The following is a 21,420-nucleotide window of genomic DNA, read 5'->3' on the forward strand; positions in this document are numbered from 1 at the left end:
TTAGACTTTGGTTGTGACAAGTTCGTACTGGTCACATCATGCCACAAATGCACAAATGGACCGAGTGAAAAAGAGCGAGTTCTCGCAGATAAAATATCTAATGGACGGGAGAGCACATTGTCAGACGTACTCACCCAGCGACAATGTTTTCTCCAGAGTTCAGTAAAGTCAAGTGCATAAAGCAATACTACGAAAATTGTCATTTTCTCTGAGCGATGTAAGAAATGGTGACCAATGAAAGGTAAGGAGGGACTGTGTGCATGTATCAGTCTGTATGCGAGTGTGTGCGCGGGAGTAGATTGGGGGTTGTTGAGCTGCCTCTGACAGCCAGGCGGAGAGCGAAGAGGAGCAGCTTGGACGAGACACCACGCTAACGGAAATCTGAGGATAGAACCCAGGCCAGTCAGATAGGGGTACTTTGGTAAACGTCAAGTAAACAAGTGCAAATAGCAAAAAATAAATGTAATTTTTTCCCTGTTTTTTTAAAGTGTATCCTAGTTGAAGGAGACCCGCGAGCTTCACACCAGCAAAACTAAATCGTTTACACAACACAAGGAAATTGTAGATTTGCTCCACCATAAACTAATAGGTTATTAGTAGGTTAACAATCTCCTAGTCACAGACAAACAACTTGACATGCTGCCATCTTGGATTTTATGGATTGGAATCTGGGCCCGGTTTCCCATTTGCATCTTAAGGCTCAAGTCTTTAAAACCATCAATTCTATAATGAACTTAACCAGAAGATGCTTTTGGGAAACCATGTCCTGGACTCTTCACTGGCCACTCCAGAACAGTCCAGTGTTTCTTCTTGAACCATTCCAGGGAGATTTTTGTTTGTGTTTTAGGTTGTCCTGCTCAAAGAGCGTTTTTGGACACTTGGTTGAACTTTGAACTCAAACGAGAGATTTCATGAGGTCTTGCACACATTTAGGACCCCAGCACCAAAGCAACCTCACAGCATTATCAAGCCTCGTTCTAATAAATTGTAGGAAAGGTGTTCTTTTCTTTGAACGCTTTATTTGGTTGATGGTAAACATAGGAAGACCACACTGCTGATGGAGACAAGAAAGCCTGCTTTAACTACATAAAAACTACTAAACACTTCAATGTTATGTGGACCAAAGAAACAAATTAGTTCTATGGCAATTTCAGATCCGCGCTGTTTACTGACAACCAAATTAAGTTTTCAATGAAAATCACTCAAATATGGGGTTTGATAATGCTGCAGGGTTACATTGCTTTTGGTTCTAGGGGCCTTGAATGTGCACAAAGCATCATGAAATCAGCAGATTATGTGTTGGAGTCCAATGTTCAACCCAGTAGCCAAAAAACTGTCTCCGTTAATGGTTGTGGATCTTCCAGCACGACAACGACCCACAAAACGCACCCAGGAATGGAAAAGAGATGCTTGACTGTTGTGAAGTGGCCAGTGACAAGTCCAGATCTGAATCACATCCAAAACCTATGAGAGATCTGAAAACAGCAGTTGGTGGAGGGTACCCCTCAAACATTGACAAATTAGAGCCATTTGCTGCTGAAAAGTGGGCCAAATTGTCAGTAGAAAAGGTGCAGCAAGCTTATTGATAGCTACAAGAAGCATTTGTCTGCCGTTATCTTGGCCAAAGACTGAGCATTCAAGTACTAGCTCCAGAGTGGCAATCATTTTGTCCATGCCATTTGCCTGTATTTTCTAAAAACATTTTTTTTTATAAACGAAAAAATCCAATATCACTGGGTTGAACATTACAAAAGTTATTAACTTATTTTAGAGTGAATTATTTAAGAAAATTGCAAGGGTGCCAATATATTTGGCCACAACTACGCCTTTATTGAATATAGCCTGCGGTAATGTACTCAACAAAAATATCCCTCCAGAGCATTCACTCAAATCATTGTTAAACTAAAGATGCCTTAAAACACTGCTAAACCTACCTGATATATCCCACTGTATTTGAATGTAAGTTTATGGGTGCAAAACATAGTAAACATTTGACTGGTTCTTTAGAAAAACTATATTTTACAGGCTTTCTTGACGACTTTCGTAGACTTCATACATTGCATTTCTCAATCAATCACTGAATGTCTGAGTGGCTATCGACAAACATGACAAAAGTTATTTAAAAAAAAAAGAATAAACACGCATGGTCTGCCTTGCTCTCTGATGTCTAACCAAGTCCCTGAAATTCATCAGCCTATTAATATCCTTCATCTATTCATGTATTAGCTCTAATTGAGTGCATTTTGAACAATGGCAGAAAAAAATGAGCAAGGTAGGTCATTGCCTGTGTGACAACTTTGGTCATTGTCTATGAGCCATTACGCGTCTGTACGACGTCACTCATGGTTCAATGTCAGCGTAAAGGTCCAAGGTGGTGTTGGTTTCATCAGGACCTGGAGAGTCTTATCTATTTCCTTTGTCACCGGCTTTCTACTTTGGAGGTTCCTGGGGAGAGGAAGAGAGAAATCATCTTTATTGTAATTGTAAAAAGAGATTTTTTTAAAAGTGTAACTATTTTCAACTTGCATATGATATTGAAATTCCATCAAAACAATAAGATCATTGGCTGGTTATTTAGCCACATGCAGAATCTCCCAACTCCAAAAAGTCACCTATCCCTTTACGCCAACGTAATTCCATGTTCAATATTGTTACAGGAATACTGCCAGACCTAGAAATCCAAAACAGCCATATTCTACACTGACTGTACTCAGGCTGGGAATATTGTCTTTGATACTCTAGGAGTCAGGTGGGTTACGGAGTGCTGCTGCTGGCTCAGTTCTGCTTGGTTCAGTGTGGGCTGTAACTCATCCTGGGGGAGCCCGAGTACATCCGAAGTCCACTAACACAGTAACTCTGACCATGATTCACACCGCAACCAAGAGCACGACTACAGAGGTGACGGGTTCTCCTGCATCACCCAGGCTAGATTTGCAGTGTACATAGTGTGTTTACTCTTGTTTTCACAGACATCGTCCCAAAAAAACAATTGATGGGTGACCCATGTCTGTGTTTATAGGTTATAATACAATATCTAATTTGCCATTTGAAAATACAAGGGCAGGGTGGACAGACTATTCCTCGGGACGTGTCATGTGACGCATGGTATACATTGTGTGGGTCAGAAGTGTACCGGTGGTGCTGCAGCCTCCTCCCTCTGTGACATGCTGCTCCTCAAGCCATCGCTGGGCTCTCCTAGCGACTCTAACCTGGAAGGACATGGGAGAGCATGACTTTCAATCTGACATGGCTATTATTATTAGATACATGTGATGTAACATGTACTGTATCCCTGCATTGAGGTTAGGTCAGTTGGCCGTTTAGTGCTTGCTTACCTCTGCTGCTGTCGGTCACAGAACGACCGCACGGACTGAGACTCGCTCTGCCAAAAGTTCTGAAAAATTAAAGGAGTTAACAAAACAATGTGAACCCTTTGAATCAATTTGAACCAAACCCTAACTCCTAGGAGTGGGCCAGAAAGCATTATGATGTAGTGGCAGCAAAAGTGAACCCTAGTGGGAGAAAGGAGGTACTGTCAACTGGTTCTTGTGCAGTTCGCCTTCCCTACTTTCCAAGTCATCTTCATTGCAGTACATACATCAGCCACAAATGATCTCATTATGAACATAAGGCAGCCTGGGTCGTGTTCATTAGGCACCATAAGGCAGACAACAGGAGTTGAACCACCTGTCCATAAGACATGTAATTCTGTTACAAATCTTTTCCTTTGCTTGCCCTAACGCTGCCCAGGTTTAAGTAATGGTAACATCAAATTAAGTAATGCTTTTCAATGAGGACGGTGTGCTAGCCAGAGAGACAGAAGACAGACCACAGTTTCACACTCAATCTCTTTGAGCGAGATGCAGTCATTCTCCAGGCGGCCCAGCTCCTGGACTACGGTGGCCTGGAAGCGCTCCAGGTGGACCAGCCTGCACAAACAGGAAAAATGTCACTTTGGAACCTTCCAACAATCACAAGAGAAGAATGAGTGGCATTTCCAATCACTGTGTATAAACTGCACCCATGGATGAGGCAAGTTCCCAAGTGGAAAGTGACTTGAGTCATCTAAATGACATCAATTATTACTGAATCCATTATTATTTAAGACTGGTCCAAGTGATAGTTTTTACCTGCTGTCATGGACAGCACCCAGGAGAGAAGTGACGTTTTTCTGACAGTCCATCAGAGACTGCAGGGAGCGGGCTTCAATTTTCTTGTATCTGGACTGTAGGAACAATAGGAAAGGGGGATTAGTCATCTGAAACATGAATGGTAGCAACCTTTATCAAATAGCGCCATAGTCAACTGTTTCCTAGTGTCTAGTTTTAAAGGTCTTGATGGGTAAGCGATTGGAGGAATCGTGTGTTAATGCCGGGCTGGTCTCTGGGTGACAGTAGCTTGTCAGCGCACACAAGATAATTCTGGGTTGGAGATTAGAATGGAGCAAGCTGGAGCTCTCCAGGACCAGGGTAACATTAGGGACCATGATTGTAAACTGAGCAAAAAAAGAAATGTCCCCTTTTCAGGACCCTGTCTTTCAAAGATAATTCAAATAACTTCACAGATCTTCATTGTAAAGGGTTTAAACACCGTTTCCCATGCTTGTTCAATGAACAATAAACAATTAATGAACATGCACCTGTGGATCGGTCATTAAGACACTAACAGCTTACAGACAGTAGGCAATTAAGATCACAGTTATGAACACTTAGGACACTAAAGAGGCATTTCTACTGACTCTGAAAAACACCAAAAGAAAGATGCCCAGGGTCCCTGCTCATTTACATTTACATTTAAGTCATTTAGCAGACGCTCTTATCCAGAGCGACTTACAAATTGGTGCATTCACCTTATGACATCGAGTGGAACAGTCACTTTACAATAGTGCATCTAAATCTTAAAATGGGGGGGGGTGAGAGGGATTACTTATCCTATCCTAGGTATTCCTTAAAGAGGTGGGGTTTCAGGTGTCTCCGGGAGGTGGTGATTGACTCCGCTGTCCTGGCGTCGTGAGGGAGTTTGTTCCACCATTGGGGGGCCAGAGCAGCGAACAGTTTTGACTGGGCTGAGCGGGAGCTGTACTTCCTCAGTGGTAGGGAGGCGAGCAGGCCAGAGGTGGATGAACGCAGTGCCCTTGTTTGGGTGTAGGGCCTGATCAGAGCCTGGAGGTACTGAGGTGCTGTTCCCCTCACAGCTCCGTAGGCAAGCACCATGGTCTTGTAGCGGATGCGAGCTTCAACTGGAAGCCAGTGGAGAGAACGGAGGAGCGGGGTGACGTGAGAGAACTTGGGAAGGTTGAACACCAGACGGGCTGCGGCGTTCTGGATGAGTTGAAGGGGTTTAATGGCACAGGCAGGGAGCCCAGCCAACAGCGAGTTGCAGTAATCCAGACGGGAGATGACAAGTGCCTGGATTAGGACCTGCGCCGCTTCCTGTGTGAGGCAGGGTCGTACTCTGCGGGTGTTGTAGAGCATGAACCTACAGGAACGGGCCACCGCCTTGATGTTGGTTGAGAACGACAGGGTGTTGTCCAGGATCACGCCAAGGTTCTTAGCGCTCTGGGAGGAGGACACAATGGAGTTGTCAACCGTGATGGCGAGATCATGGAACGGGCAGTCCTTCCCCGGGAGGAAGAGCAGCTCCGTCTTGCCGAGGTTCAGCTTGAGGTGGTGATCCGTCATCCACACTGATATGTCTGCCAGACATGCAGAGATGCGATTCGCCACCTGGTCATCAGAAGGGGGAAAGGAGAAGATTAGTTGTGTGTTGTCTGCATAGCAATGATAGGAGAGACCATGTGAGGTTATGACAGAGCCAAGTGACTTGGTGTATAGCGAGAATAGGAGAGGGCCTAGAACAGAGCCCTGGGGGACACCAGTGGTGAGAGCGCGTGGTGAGGAGACAGATTCTCGCCACGCCACCTGTTAGGAGCGACCTGTCAGGTAGGACGCAATCCAAGCGTGGGCCGCACCGGAGATGCCCAACTCGGAGAGGGTGGAGAGGAGGATCTGATGGTTCACAGTATCGAAGGCAGCCGATAGATCTAGAAGGATGAGAGCAGAGGAGAGAGAGTTAGCTTTAGCAGTGCGGAGCGCCTCCGTGATACAGAGGAGAGCAGTCTCAGTTGAATGACTAGTCTTGAAACCTGACTGATTTGGATCAAGAAGGTCATTCAGAGAGAGATAGCGGGAGAGCTGGCCAAGGACGGCACGTTCAAGAGTTTGAGAGAAAAGAAAGAAGGGATACTGGTCTGTAATTGTTGACATCGGAGGGATCGAGTGTAGGTTTTTTCAGAAGGGGTGCAACTCTCGCTCTCTTGAAGACGTGTGAACGTGCCTTAGGCATGCTGCAGAGGCATGAGTACTGCAGACGTGGCCAGGGCAATAAATTACAATGTCCGTACTGTGAGACGCCTAAGACAGCTCTACAGGCCATGGGTAACAACACCTGAACAAGAACGGTACATCCAAACATCACACCTGTGGGACAGGTACAGGATGGCAACAACAACTGCCCGAGTTACACTAGGAATGCATAATCCCTCCATCAGTGCTCAGACTGTCTGTAATAGGCTGAGAAAAGGCTGGACTGATGGCTTGTAGGCCTGTTGTAAGGCAGGTCCTCACCGGCAACAACGTCGCCTATGGGCACAAACCCACTGTCGCTGGACCAGACAGAACTAGCAAAAAGTACTATTCACTGACGAGTCAAGGTTTTGTCTCACCAGGGGTGATGGTCAGATTTGAGTTTATTGCCGAAGGAATGAGTGTAACACCAAGGCCTGTACTCAGTCTGACACGGACAATGTCAGTGTCAGACAGGAATGTCAGTGTTCTGCCATGGCCAGCGAAGAGCCCGGATCTCAATCTCATTGAGCATGTCTGGGACCTGTTAGATCGGAGGGTGAGGGGTAGGGCCATTCCCCCCAGTCATGTCCGGGAACTTGCAGGTGCCTTGGTGGAAGAGTGGGGTAACATCTCACAGCAAGAACTGGCAAATCTGGTACAGTCCATGAGGAGATGCACTGCAGTACTTAATGCAGCTGGTGGCCACACCAGATACTGACTTATTTTTTATTTTGACCCCCCCCTTTTGTTCAGGGACACATTCAATTTCTGTTAGTCACATGTCTGTGGAACTTGTTCAGTTCATGTCTCAGTTGTTGAACCTTATGCTCATACAAATATTTACACATTAAGTTTCCTGAAAATAAAAGCAGTTGACAGTGAGGGGACATTTCTTTTTTTGCTGAGTTTATGTTGTGTTGCACGAGTCTGTGTGATGTGATCACCGAGAAGTGCGCTCTCAGCTGGCTCTTGAAGGTCTGGAAAGCAGCGATGACTCCAGAGCCCATCTCCATCTCAGACTCCACCTCCTCATTCAACACTCTGCTCATTGATTCTGGAAAGCATGAAACAGATGGGGTTGGAATGAACGCCTGCACAACCAGTAACATACAGTGCCTTCAGAAAATATTCTTATCCCTCGACATATCACATTTTAATGTGTTACAGCCGGAATTTAAAATTGGCTAAATAAAATCTCAAAAACATGTTGTTTTCTTTAAACATTAGCAATTTTTGGGAAAATGAAATACAGAAGTCTAATTTATACAAATATTCTACGGACAATTCCTTCGACCTCATGGCTTGGTTTTTGCTCCGACAGGTGTGTGCCTTTCCAAATCATGTCCAATCAATTGAATTTACCACAGGTGGACCACAATCAAGATGTTGAAACATCAAGGATGATCAATGGAAACAGGATGCACCTAACCTTAGTTTCGAGTATCATAGCAAAGGGTCTGAATACTTATGTAAATAAGGTTGTTTTAGATTGATGAGGAAAAACATTTAATCTATTTCAGAATAATGCTGTAACATAACAAAATGTGGAAAAAGTCAGGTTTGAATACTTTCTGAATGCACTGTATGTACAGTACTAGTCAGAAGTTTAAACACACCTACTCATTCAAGGGTTTTTATTTTTTACATTGTAGAATAATAGTGAAGACATCAAAACTATTAAACACCACATATGGAATTGGGGAGTAACCAAATGGGTGTTGACAAGTCTAAATATATTTTAGATTTGAAATTCTTCAAAGTAGCCACCCTTTGCCTTGATGGCAGCTTTGCACACACTTGCCATTCTCTCAACCAGCTTCATGAGGTAGTCACCTGGAATGCATTTCAATTAACAGGTGTGACTTGTTATAAGGTCATTTGTGTAATTTCTTTACTTCATAATGCACCAATTGTGTTGTGACAAGATAGGGGAGGTATACAGAAGATAGCCCTATTTGGTAAAATACCAAGTCCATATCATGGCAAGAACAGCTCAAATAATCAATGAGAAACAGTCCATTACCTTAAAGACATCAAGGTCAGTCAATACGGAAGTGCAGTCACAAAAACCAAGCGCTATGATGAAACTGATTGTCATTAGGACCACCACAGGAAAAGGAGATCCAGAGTTACCTCTGCTGCAGAGGATAACTTCATTAGAGTTACCAGCCTCAGAAATCGGCAATTAACTGCACCTCAGGTTTCAGCCCAAATAAATGCTTCAGAATTCAAGTAACAGACACAGCAACATAAACTGTTCAGAGGAGACTGCGTAAAATCAAGACTTCATGGTAAAATTTCTGTTAAGAAACCACTAAAGGACACCAATAAGAAGAGACTTGCTTGGGCCAAGAAACATGAGCAATGGACATTAGACCGGTGGAAATCTGTCCTTTGGTCTCATGAGTCCAAATTTGAGGTTTTTGGTTCAAATAACTGTCTTTGTGGGAGAGTAGGTGAATAGATGCTCTCCACGTGTGGTTCACCATGAAGCGTGGTAGTGGTGGTGTGATGGTGCTTTGCTGGTGACACTGTCTGATTTCCTTAGAATTCAAGGCACACTTAACCAGCACGGCTACCACAGCATTCTGTAGCAATACGCCATCCCATCTTGTTTGCGCTTAGTGGGACTATCATTTGTTTTTCAACAGGACAATGACTCAAAACACACCATCAGGCAGTGTAATGGCTTTTTGACCAAGGAGAGTGCTGGAGTGCTGCATCAGATGACCTGTCCTCCAAACACCCGACCTCAACCCAATTGAGATGGTTTGGGATGAGTTGGAACGCAGAGTGAAGGAAAAGCAGCCAACAAGTGCTCAACATGTGGGAACGCTTTCAAGAGTGTTGGAAAAGCATTCTTCATGAAGCTGGTTGTGAGAATGCCAAGAGTGTGCAAAGCTGTCATCAAGGCAAAGGGTGGCTTCGAGAAGAATCTTGATTATAAAACATATTTTGATTTGTTTAATACTTCTTTGGTTACTACATGATTCCATGTGTGTTATTTCATAGTTTTGATGTCTTCCCTATTATTCTACAATGTAGAAAATAGTAAAAATAAAGCAAAACCCTTGAAATGAGTAGGTGTGCCCACACCTTGTACATATGCACAGTTGAAGTCAAAAGTTTACATGAACTGAGTTTAAATGTATTTGGCTAAGGTGTTTCACAATTCCTGACATTTAATCCCAGTAAAAATTCCCTGTCTTAGGTCAGTTAGGAACACAACTTTATTTTAAGAATGTGAAATTGTCAGAATAATAGTAGAGAGAATGCTACATTTCAGCTTTTATTTCTTTCATCACATTCCCAGTGGGTCAGAAGTTTAAATACAGTCGTGGCCAAAAGTTGAGAATGACATATTTAATACAACAAAGTTTGCTGCTTAAATGTCTTTAGATTTATTTTTGTCAGATGTTACTATGGAATACTGAAGTATAATTACAAGCATTTCATAGGTGTCAAAGGCTTTTATTGACAATTACATGAAGTTGATGCAAAGAGACAATATTTGCAGTGTTGACACTTTTTCCAAGACCTCTGCAATCCGCCCTGGCATGCTGTCAATTAACTTCTGGGCCACATCCTGACTGATGGCAGCCCATTATTGCATAATCAATGCTTGGAGTTTGTAAGAATTTGCGGGTTTTTGTTTGTCCACCCGCCTCTTTAGGATTTGACCACAAGTTCTCAATGGGATTAAGGTCTGGGGAATTTCCTCGCCATGGACCCAAAATATTCATGTTTTGTTCCCCGAGCCACTTAGTTATCACTTTTGCCTTATGGCAAGGTGCTCCATCATGCTGGAAAAGGCATCGTTCCTCACCAAACTGTTCCTGGATGGTTGGGGGAAGTTGCTCTCGGAGGATGTGTTGGTACCATTCTTTATTCATGGCTGTGTTCTTAGGCAAAATTATGAGTGAGCCCACTCCCTTGGCTGAGAAGCAACCCCACACATGAATGGTCTCAGGATGTTTTACTGTTGGCATGACACAGGACTGATGGTAGCGCTCACCGTGTCTTCTCCGGACAAGCTTTTTCCCAGATTCCCCAAACAATCAGAAAGGGGATTTATTAGAGAGAATTACTTTACCCCAGTCCTCAGCAGTCCAATACCTGTACCTTCTGCAGAATATCAGTCTGTCCCTGATGTTTTTCCTGGAGAGAAGTGGCTTCTTTGCTGCCCTTCTTGACACCAGGCCATCCTCCAAAAGTCTTCCTGGCGCTTGCTGGACTTTCTTGGGCGCCCTGAAGCCTTTTTCACAACAATTGAACCGCTCTCCTTGAAGTTCTTGATGATCCGAAAATGGTTGATTTAGATGAAATCTTACTGGCAGCAATATCCTTGCCTGTGAAGCCCTTTTTGTGCAAAGCAATGATGACGGCACGTGTTTCCTTACAGGTAACCACGGTTGACAGAGGAAGAACAATGATTCCAAGCACCACCCTCCTTTTGAAGCTTCCAGTCTGTTATTCGTACTCAATAAGCATGACCAAGTGATCTCCAGCCTTGTCCTCGTCAACACTCACACTTGTGTTAACGAGAGAATCACTGACATGTCAGCTGGTCCTTTTGTGGCAGGGCTGAAATGCAGTCGAAATGTTTTTGGGGATTCAGTTCATTCGCATGGCAAAGAGGGACTTTTTATTATTCAATTAATCTGATCACTCATAACATTCTGGAGTATATGCAAATTGCCATCCTACAAACTGGGGCAGCAGACTTTGTGAAAATTAATATTTGTGTCATTCTCAACTTTTGGCCATGACTGTACACTCAATTAGTATTTGGTAGCATTGCTTTTAAATTGTTTAACTTGGGTCAAACTTTTTGGGTTGCCTTCCACAAGCTTCCCACAATAATTGGGTGAATTTTGGCCCATTCCTCCTGACAGACCTGGTGTAACTGAGTCAGGTGTGCAAAGCACACCCACGACATGATGCTGCAACCCTGTGCGTTTTTATTTTACCTTTATTTAACCAGGTAGGCTAGTTGAGAACAAGTTCTCATTTTCAACTGCGACCTGGCCAAGATAAAGCATAGCAGTGTGAACAGACAACAGAGTTACACATGGAGTAAACAATTAACAAGTCAATAACACAGTAGGAAAAAAAAGTCTATATACATTGTGTGCAAAAGGCATGAGGTAGGCGAGTAATTACAATTTTGCAGATTAACACTGGAGTGATAAATGATCAGATGGTCATGTACAGGTAGAGATATTGATGTGCAAAAGAGCAGAAAAGTAAATAAATAAAAACTGTATGGGGATGAGGTAGGTAAAAATGGGTGGGCTATTTACCGATAGTGGTGAGGGAGTTAAGTCTCCAACTTCAGCGATTTTTGCAATTCGTTCCAGTCACAGGCAGCAGAGAACTGGAACGAAAGGCGGCCAAATGAGGCGTTGGCTTTAGGGATGATCAGTGAGATACACCTGCTGGAGCGGGTGCTACGGATGGGTGTTGCCATCGTGACCAGTGAACTGAGATAAGACGGTTGGGGTTGGGGTGGTGTTCTTCAGCTTGCAAGCCTCCCCCTTTTTCCTCCAAACATAACGGTCATTATGGCCAAACGGTTCTATTTTTGTTTAATCAGACCAAAGGACATTTCTCCAAAATGTACGTTCTTTGTCCCCATGTGAAGTTGCAAACTGTAGTCTGGCTTTATGGCGGATTTGGAAGCAGTGGCTTCTTCCTTGCTGAGCGGCCTTTCAGGTTATGTCGATTATTGGACTCATTTTACTGTGGATATAGATATTTTTGTACCGGTGTCCTCCAGCATCTTTACAAGGCCCTTTGCTGTTGTTCTGGGATTGATTTGCACTTTTGGCACCAAAGTATGTTCATCTCTAGGAGACAGAATGCGTATCCTTCCTGAGCGGTTTGACGGCTGCGTGGTCCCATGGTGTTTATACTTTCGTACTACTGCTTGTACAGATGAACATGGTACCTTCAGGCATTTGGAAATTGCTCCCAAGGATACTGAGTTTGAAGGTAGGCCTTGAAATACATCCACAGGTACACCTCCAATTGACTCAAATTATGTCAATTAGCCTATCAGAAGCTTCTAACACCAATAAATAATTTAGGGATTTTTCCAAGCTGTTTAAAGGCACAGTCAACTTTGTGCATCTAAACTTCTGACCCACTGGAATTGTGATACAGTGAATTATAAATGAAATATTCTGTCTGTAAACAATTGTTGGAAAAATGACTTACGCCATGCACAAAGTAGATGTCCTAACCGACTTGCCAAACTACAGTTTGTTAATAAGAAATTTGTGGAGTGGTTGAAAAACAAGTTAATGACTCCAACCTAAGTATGTAAACTTCCAACTGTATGTATGTATTACCAGCAGCCTCCTCGAGAGGTTCTGAGGGAAAGAAGGCCCTGGGTCTTTGCCTTGGATCACTTTCTAGCGGCACACTCTTCTTCTCCGCTGCACCTCCCGAGTCGACACCCTCTGCTGAGTAATATGACCACAACATGGCCATTGACCATGGTCAGCTCCAGTCCACACCTTTATGGTAATTTCTCCTTCAGCGAGGGCCATGTTTTATCAAGTGTTTTATCATATGAAAACGTACAAACTTTTGTTATAATACAAGTTCAGGTAGTCCTTTAAATTCAGTTTGATGCCTAATGAATACAACCAAGGTAAGTATTTGAAAACAGATGCTCTTTTAGAATTTTTTTAAAAGACCAGATTGGTCAACAGTACATGTCAAGTCATTACAGAGAGACTTCAGAGACATACCTGAGGCCCAAGGCCTCTTCCTATGAATTCCAGCCTCCTGATTGGGAACATGGTCCTGAAATAATAATTTTACATTATGGCCTGGACTGAAATAGGTGCTGGTACTCATTTTGTGTGACAGTACTGTTTATATTTAGGTGCAGGAGCACCACAATACTTTTGAGCTAATATTCTAGAGGAACAGGAGCTCAAGCAGTAGAAAAATGTAGGTGCCGGTACTCAGCTCCAGTGAGCGCCTTTCCAATTCAAGCACTGATTGTAACAGATTACATGTATAGATTTTCATAATATACATGTTATAACACATTAGTTAGAAACAACAGTACAGTAAACACCCAACAAAACAATAGAATAACTAGCACCAGGGTATAAATGGAGGTTCTCTCTGTTAGTAAATCTTCCAAGAGAAGATTTAGGAATAGGAAAGGGATTCTCCTATTGGAGAGGTGAAACATGTGTTATTGGGATGTATCATGAGTCTGGTGCCAGATCTGTTTGTGCTGTTGTGCCAATGCTTATGGTTGTAGTCTATGGCGTTGGCTAAAGATCACAAACAGATCTGGCACCAGGCAAGTACTACGGAGTACCTTACAGTAGGTGTAGATGCATCTTGTTCCTCTCGGGGAAACACAGATTCGTCCCAGTCCTCCCCAGTCACATCACGGAAGCCTACAAGGAATGCAATGTTGTTAGCTAATGTGAGACCTGTATGGGACTTTTATTTTGACATGCTGTATACCTGTATTGAAGGGAAAATCCCATACAGGTTTCACATCAGCTACAGGTCTAACTATAGCCCCATAATCCATGAGAAACAGTTTGCGATGTGGGTGTTAGGTGTGGAAAGAAATCTGACGATGTGCCAAGCTTGAGAAAGGCACTTAACCCGAATGCTCCTGTAAGTCACACTGGATAAAAGTGTCTGCTAAATGACAAAAATAAAATCAATTCAACCATAGTTAACATTGCCCTTATGAGCCCTGGTCATCTGTACTATATTGAATATCGTACCATTTCAGATGCAGCCTTGTTCTGATGAATGCCTTCGGAAAGTATCCAGACCCCTTGACTTTTTCCAAATGTCCAAATTTTGTAATGCTACAGCCTATTCTAAAATGTACTAAATCATTGTTTTTTGTGTCAATCTACACACAATACCCATAACGTCAAAGCAAGAACCAATTAGATATTTTTGCTAATTCATAAAAATAAATATCAAATTTACATATGTATTGAAACCCTTTACTCTGTACTTTGTTGAAGCACATTTGGCAGTGATTACAGCATCAATTATTGGGTATGACCCTACAAGCTTGGCACACCTGTATTTGGAGAGTTTCTTCCATTCTTCTCTGCAGGCCCTCTCAAACAGTGTCATGTCGGATGGGAACGTCGCTGCACAGCTATTTTTAGTTATTTTCAGAGATGTTCGATCGGGTTCAAGTTCGGGCTCTGGCTTGGCCACTCAAGGACATTCAGAGACTTGTCCCGAAGCCACTCCTGCGTTGTCTTGGCTGTGTGCTTAGGGTCGTTGTCCTGTTCGAAGGTGAACCTACACCCCAGTCTGAGGTCCTGAGCAGGTTTTCATCAAGGATCTCTGTACTTTGCTCAGTTCATCTTTCCCTTGATCCTGACCACTCCCAGTCCCTGAAAAACTACCCCACAGCATGCTACCACCACGCTTCACCGTAGGGATGGTGCCAGGTTTCCTCCAGACGTGATGCTTGGCATTCAGGCCAAAGAGTTCAATCTTGGTTTCATCAGACCAGAAAATCTTGTTTCTCATAGTCGGAGATGCTTTCGGTGCCTTTTGGAAAACTCCAAGCGGGCTCTCATGTGTCTTTTATTGAGGAGTTACTTCCATCTGGCCACTCTACCATAAAGGCGTGACTGGTGGAGTGCTTCAGAGATGGTTGTCCTTCTGGAAGGTTCTCCCATCTCCACAGAGGAGCTCTGTCAGAGTGACCATCGGGTTCTTGGTCTTTTCCCTGACCAAGGCCCTTCTTCCCAATTGCTAGTTTGGCCGGGCGGCCAGCCCTAGGAAGAGTCTTGGTGGAGGCCACTGTGTTTTTGGGGACCTTCAAAGCTGCAGAAATGTTTTGGTACCCTTCCCCAGGTCTTCGCCAAGACACAATCCTGTCTCGGAGATCTACGTACAATTCCGTCGACCTCATGGCTTTGTTTTTGTTCAGACATTCTGGCACTGTCAACTGTGGGACCTTATATTAACAGGTGGACCTCTACCCAAATCAGGTCCAGTCAATTGAATGTACCCAAGGTGGACTGCAATCAAGTTGTAGATTAAAAAAAAAAAAATTTTTTTAATGTAATGTTTATTTAACTAGGCAAGTCAGTTAAGAACAAATTCTTATTTACAATGACTGCCTACCGGGGAACAGTGAGCTAACTCAAGGATGATAATGGAAACAGGATGCACCGGAGCTCAATTTTGAATCTCATAGCAAAGGGTCCGAATACTTATGTAACAAAAGTATTTGTTTTCTAAAAACGTGTTTTCATTTTGTCATTATGGGGTATTCCGTGTAGATTGCTGAGAATTTTTACTTATTTAATCCATTTTAGAGTAAGGCTGTAACATAAATTGTGGAAAAAGGGGTCTGAATACTTTCCAAAGGAACAGGATATAGCTTGCCTGAATCTCGTGATATCTGGTTGGACGGAGGAGGAAACTCCAGAGATTCTTCCTCTTTGAGCTTGTCAAATAGCCGTTCTGCAATGTTTGTACTTGGTGTTCCCCCCGCTGATCTGCATGCTGGTGTACGGTGCTGTTCAAAACAAAAAGGGGATGTAGTGGACATATATTGTCAAACAGCAACAACCTATCATATCACACCGAGGTAGAGGCAAACCAAGAACTGGACCTATGCCATTACAGTTACAGTAGTGGTCAAAGGTTTTGAGAATGACAAATATTAATCTTCAAAGTCTGCTGCCTCAATTTGTATGATGGTAATTTGCATATACTCCAGAATGTTATGAAAAGTGATCAGATGAATATCAATTAATTGCAAAGTCCCTATTTTCCATGTAAATGAACTGAATCCCCCAAAAAACATTTCCACTGCATTTCAGTCCTGCCACAAAAGGACCAGCTGACTTGTCAGTGATTCTCTCGTTAACACAAGTGTGAGTGGTGACGAGGACAAGGCTGGAGATCACTCAGTGATGCTGATTGAGTTCATATAACAAACTGGAAGCATCCAATGTAGGGTGGTTCTTGGAATCATTGTTCTTCCTCTGTCAACCGTGGTTACCTGCAAGGAAACCCGTGCCGTCATCATTGCTTTGCACAAAAAGGGCTTAACAGGCAAGGATATTGCTGCCAGTGAGATTGCATCTAAAATCAACCATTCATCAAGAACTTCAAGGAGAGCGGTTCAATTGTTGTGAAGAAGGCTTCAGGGCGCCCAAGAAAGTCCAGCAAGCGCCAGGACCGTCTCCTAAAGTTGATTCAGCTGCGGGATCAGGTCACTACCAGTACAGAGCTTGCTCAGGAATGGCAGCAGGCAGGTGTGAGTGCATCTGCACGCACAGTGAGCCGAAGACTTTGAGGATGGCCTGGTGTCAAGATTGGCAGCAAAGAAGCCACTTCTCTCCAGGAAAAACATCAGGGACAGACTGATATTCTGCAAAAGGTACAGGGATTGGACTGCTGAGGACTGGGGTAAAGTCATTTTCTCTGATGAATCCCCTTTCCGATTGTTTGGGGCATCCGGGAAAAAGCTTGTCCGGAGAAGACAAGGTGAGCTCTACCATCAGTCCCGTGTCATGCCAACAGTAAAGCATCCTGAGACCATTCATGTGCTAACCACCAAACAATGGACTGATTAGTCTCAGCCCTACTAAGGGTAATCTACACGCATAACTGGTGCAGGTGAATAAACATTGTTCAATTCATCATTATCGTGATATGGATAATGTTTTTGCATATCTCCAAACTCTACACAGCCATGAATAAAGAACGGTACCAACACATCCTCCGAGAGCAACTTCTCCCAACCACCCAGGAACAGTTTGGTGACAAACAATGCCTTTTCCAGTATGATGAAGCACCTTGCCATAAGGCAAAAGTGATAACTAAGTGGCTCGGGGGAACAAAACATGAATATTTTGGGTCCATGGCCAGGAAATTCCCCAGACCTTAATCCCATTGAGAACTTGTGGTCAAATCCTAAAGAGGCGGGTGGACAAACAAAAACCCGCAAATTCTTACAAACTCTAAGCATTGATTATGCAAGAATGGGCTGCCATCAGTCAGGATGTGGCCCAGAAGTTAATTGACAGCATGCCAGGGCGAATTGCAGAGATTTTGAAAAAAGGGTCAACACTGCAAATATTACTCTACAACTTCATGACGTCTATAAAAGCCTTTGACACTTATGAAATGCTTGTAATTATACTTCAGTATTCCATAGTAACATCTGACAAAAATATATCTAAAGACACTGAAGCAGCAAACTGTAGATCCCATACTGTACCTATAAAAAAAAAAAATCACTGGCATACCAAATCATTCTATCCATTTTGATAACTACCCAACATGTTAATGACAGTCTGTTCTAAGGGGTGGTAATGTCTGGTAGCCTAGGTGAAATAGGGCTCTGGCTGCCATTAGCTATGAAGTTACTAACCTAGAATAAAGGAGAGACTTGTTACCTTGACAGGGGAGGCCTCGTCTGCACTGCTGGGAGAGGACAGGGGTAGAACTGTAGAGAGAGTGAGGGGGAGACGGGCTACAGCAGGGTGTCTACTAGACCAACGCAGCTCAGAGCACTCAAACAGAATGAGTGGGTGTGAGGGGAGTCGGGTCGTGGCATGCTCACTCTTCAGTTTGCTCTTGGTTTTGGGCTTCTTCCTGGTGTAGTCGTGTTTGGCCCGCTGGGACAGGATCACACTGCTGCCAGCCTCAGCAGGGGGAGGAGAGTCTTTTGATTTAGACTACAGAGGATATAAATAAAGTTCAATACCTTATTCATTCATATGAATAGGACAGTTTCAAAACAACGCCACTGGCTACAGCAGTGTTTCCTAACTCCGGTCCCCCATACCCTCAACAGTACATATATTTGTTGTGGCCTCGGACAAGCACACCTGATTCTACTAGTCAACTAATCGTCAAGCCCTTAAGTTGAATCAGGTGTTTTAGTTTACAACAAAATGTGTTTTGTTGGGGGTCCTGGAGGACTGGAGTTTGGAAACACTGGGCTTCAGTATGAATGAAATTGGTGGAAAATAGCTACGATTTCAAATGGTTAGCAGCAAATCCCATTCAGAGTGCAATAACATTATACTTTGATCAAAAAGTGAAAATTGTTATGCAAACCTTTTGCTTCCGTTTCTCCTTGTTGGTTGGGGTGGAGTGTGTTGACCTGAAGCAGAAGAGAACACAGAAGGACATGGAGATTGACAATCAATCAATGAACTGTAATTGCACTAGTCCTCTCCAACTAGTAGTGACCACACGATTACCAAGGGACAACATCAACTACAGATACAGTTTCAGACAACTGTGACTAATATAACAGGAACAGAACTGTTAAGTGTCCTGTAGAGGTCTTTTGGACAAGTGTTTGGGACTGTGGCCTTACCCGCCAGAGGAGAGAGACTGAGTGCTGAAGAGCCTTGTTTTTGCTCTGGCCACCTGCAAAACAGACAAACAGCACAGACACACACAGAGATATTTAAATGTAGAGGGAAATATAGCCAACCAGATGCCCTTGAGGAAAGTCATTTTAGTACTTGACACACTAAACATACACAATAGCCAGTCGAGTGAAACTGTGTGAAACTGAAAGCGTGAACCACTGCTTTTAATCAGGGCAAGGTGACCGGAAACATGACCGAATACAAACAATGTAGCTATTCCCTCCGCAAGGCAATCAAACAAGCTAAGCGTCAGTATAGAGAAAGTAGAATCTCAATTCAACGGCTCAGACACAAGAGGTATGTGGCAGGGTCTACAGTCAATCACGGATTACAAAAAGAAAAATCAGCCCAGTCACGGACCAGGATGCCTTGCTCCCAGGCAGACTAAATCAATTTTTTGCCCGCTTTGAGGACAATACAGTGCCACTGACACGGCCCGCAACAAAAACATGCAGACTCTCCTTCACTGCAGCCGAGGCGAGTAAAACATTTAAACGTGTTAGCCCTCGCAAGGCTGCAGGCCCAGATGGCATCCCCAGCCACGCCCTCAGAGCATGCGCAGACCAGCTGGCTGGTGTGTTTACGGACATATTCAATCAATCCCTATCCCAGTCTGCTGTTCACACATGCTTCAAGAGGGCCACCATTGTTCCTGTTCCCAAGAAAGCTAAGGTAACTGAGCTAAACGACTACCGCCCCATAGCACTCACCTCCGTCATCATGAAGTGCTTTGAGAGACTAGTCAAGGACCATATCACCTCCACCCTACCTGACACCCTAGACCCACTCCAATTTGCTTACCGCCCAAATAGGTCCACAGACGATGCAATCTCAACCACACTGCCCTAACCCATCTGGACAAGAGGAATACCTATGTGAGAATGCTGTTCATCGACTACAGCTCAGCATTTAACACCATAGTACCCTCCAAACTCGTCATCAAGCTCGAGACCCTGGATCTCGACCCCGCCCTGTGCAACTGGGTACTGCACTTCCTGACCAGCCGCCCCCAGGTGGTGAGGGTAGGTAACAACATCTCCACCCTGCTGAACCTCAACACCTGGCACCTGGCCCCACAAGGGTGCGTTCTGAGCCCTCTCCTGTACTCCCTGTTCACCCAAGACCTCGTGGCCACGCATGCCTCCAACTCAATCATCAAGTTTGCGGACGACACAACAGTGGTAGGCTTGATTACCAACAACGACGAAACGTCCTACAGGGGGGAGGTGAGGGCCCTCGGAGTGTGGTGTCAGGAAAATAACCTCACACTCAACAAAACTAAGGAGATGATTGTGGACTTCAGGAAACAGCAGAGAGAACACCCCCCCCTATCCACATCGATGGAACAGTAGTGGAGAGGGTAGTAAGTTATGTTCCTCGGCGTACACATCACAGACAAACTGAATTGGTCCACCCACACAGACAGCATCGTGAAGAAGGCGCAGCAGCGCCACTTCAACCTCAGGAGGCTGAAGAAATTTGGCTTGTTACCAAAAGCACTCAAACTTCTACAGATGCACAATCGAGAGCATCACAGCCTGGTACGGCAATTGCTCCGCCCACAACCGTAACGCTCTCCAGAGGGTAATGAGGTCTGCACAACGCATCACCGGGGAAAAACTACCTGCCCTCCAGGACACCTACACCACCTGATGTCACAGGAAGGCCATAAAGATCATCAAGGACAACAACCACCCGAGCCACTGCCTGTTCACCCCGCTATCGTCCAGAAGGCGAGGTCAGTACAGGTGCATCAAAGCTGGGACCGAGAGACTGAAAAACAGCTTCTATCTCAAGGCCATCAGACTGTTAAACAGCCACCACTAACATTGAGTGGCTGCTGCCAACACACTGACTCAATTCCAGCCACTTTAATAATGGGAATTGATGTAAAATATATCACTAGCCACTTTAAACAATGCTACTTAATATAATGTTTACATACCCTAAATTATTTCTCATATGTATACATATATACTGTACTCTATATCATCTACTGCATCTTTATGTAATACATGTATCACTAGCCACTTTAAACTATGCCACTTTGTTTACATACTCATCTCATATGTATATACTGTACTCGATACCATCTACTGTATCTTGCCTATGCCGTTCTGTACCATCACTCATTCATATCTTTATGTACATATTCGTTATCCCTTTACACGTGTGTATAAGGTAGTAGTTGTGGAATTGAAAGGTTAGATTACTCGTTGGTTATTACTGCATTGTCAGAACTAGAAGCACAAGCATTTCGCTACACTCGCATTAACATCTGCTAACCATGTGTATGTGACAAATAAAATTTGATTTGACAATAAGTAGTCTATATACATTTCTCTATCTACAAACTGACCTGGTACCTCTTCAAAGCAGTCAAGAATGTAATACTCTCTGGCTTCCTGACATGTGACAAGTCTGTATACGTGGCACCAATAGTCTCAGTTACTTCAACAGTGACCTGAGGCAGTCAGACGTTAACACATGCAGTGATGGTGATGCCGAGGCCCAAGACATCAGACGTTTTCAGTGACATGATCTGACTGCACAAGCAGTGTTCCTGTGGTCTCCAGAAGGTGGCAGGTTTTCATTATGATCTTGGACACTCCCCTCCGTATTTATTTAGAGACAGTGAAGCTACATTT

At 43.8% G+C, this 21,420-nt stretch overlaps 1 protein-coding gene across 6 annotated transcripts in view; it reads right to left on the reverse strand.

Moving 5' to 3' along the window:
* Window positions 1–1,807: 1,807 nt before the first annotated feature.
* The window catches only part of sycp2l (synaptonemal complex protein 2-like), a 28,427-nt gene continuing 8,814 nt past the window's right edge, over window positions 1,808–21,420 (reverse strand). For 4 of the 6 annotated variants that reach the window (XM_046355807.1, XM_046355808.1, XM_046355805.1 and 1 more), the window contains 13 exons: window positions 18,715–18,767; window positions 18,450–18,495; window positions 17,783–18,064; window positions 15,759–15,891; window positions 13,698–13,774; window positions 13,106–13,160; window positions 12,701–12,814; window positions 7,292–7,401; window positions 4,131–4,225; window positions 3,830–3,929; window positions 3,336–3,394; window positions 3,134–3,209; window positions 1,808–2,445 (listed from right to left, as the gene is read on the reverse strand). In XM_046355807.1, coding sequence (XP_046211763.1) covers window positions 2,431–2,445; window positions 3,134–3,209; window positions 3,336–3,394; window positions 3,830–3,929; window positions 4,131–4,225; window positions 7,292–7,401; window positions 12,701–12,814; window positions 13,106–13,160; window positions 13,698–13,774; window positions 15,759–15,891; window positions 17,783–18,064; window positions 18,450–18,495; window positions 18,715–18,767 — 1,215 coding nt within the window. In that variant the 3' untranslated portion in view covers window positions 1,808–2,430. The remainder of the gene's footprint in view (window positions 2,446–3,133; window positions 3,210–3,335; window positions 3,395–3,829; window positions 3,930–4,130; window positions 4,226–7,291; window positions 7,402–12,700; window positions 12,815–13,105; window positions 13,161–13,697; window positions 13,775–15,758; window positions 15,892–17,782; window positions 18,065–18,449; window positions 18,496–18,714; window positions 18,768–21,420) is intronic. The other 2 variants (XM_046355809.1, XM_046355806.1) reach the window with 2 other exon arrangements.

The sequence above is a fragment of the Oncorhynchus gorbuscha genome, linkage group LG07, assembly GCF_021184085.1.
Source record: "Oncorhynchus gorbuscha isolate QuinsamMale2020 ecotype Even-year linkage group LG07, OgorEven_v1.0, whole genome shotgun sequence".
NCBI classification, from domain to species: Eukaryota; Metazoa; Chordata; class Actinopteri; order Salmoniformes; family Salmonidae; genus Oncorhynchus; species Oncorhynchus gorbuscha.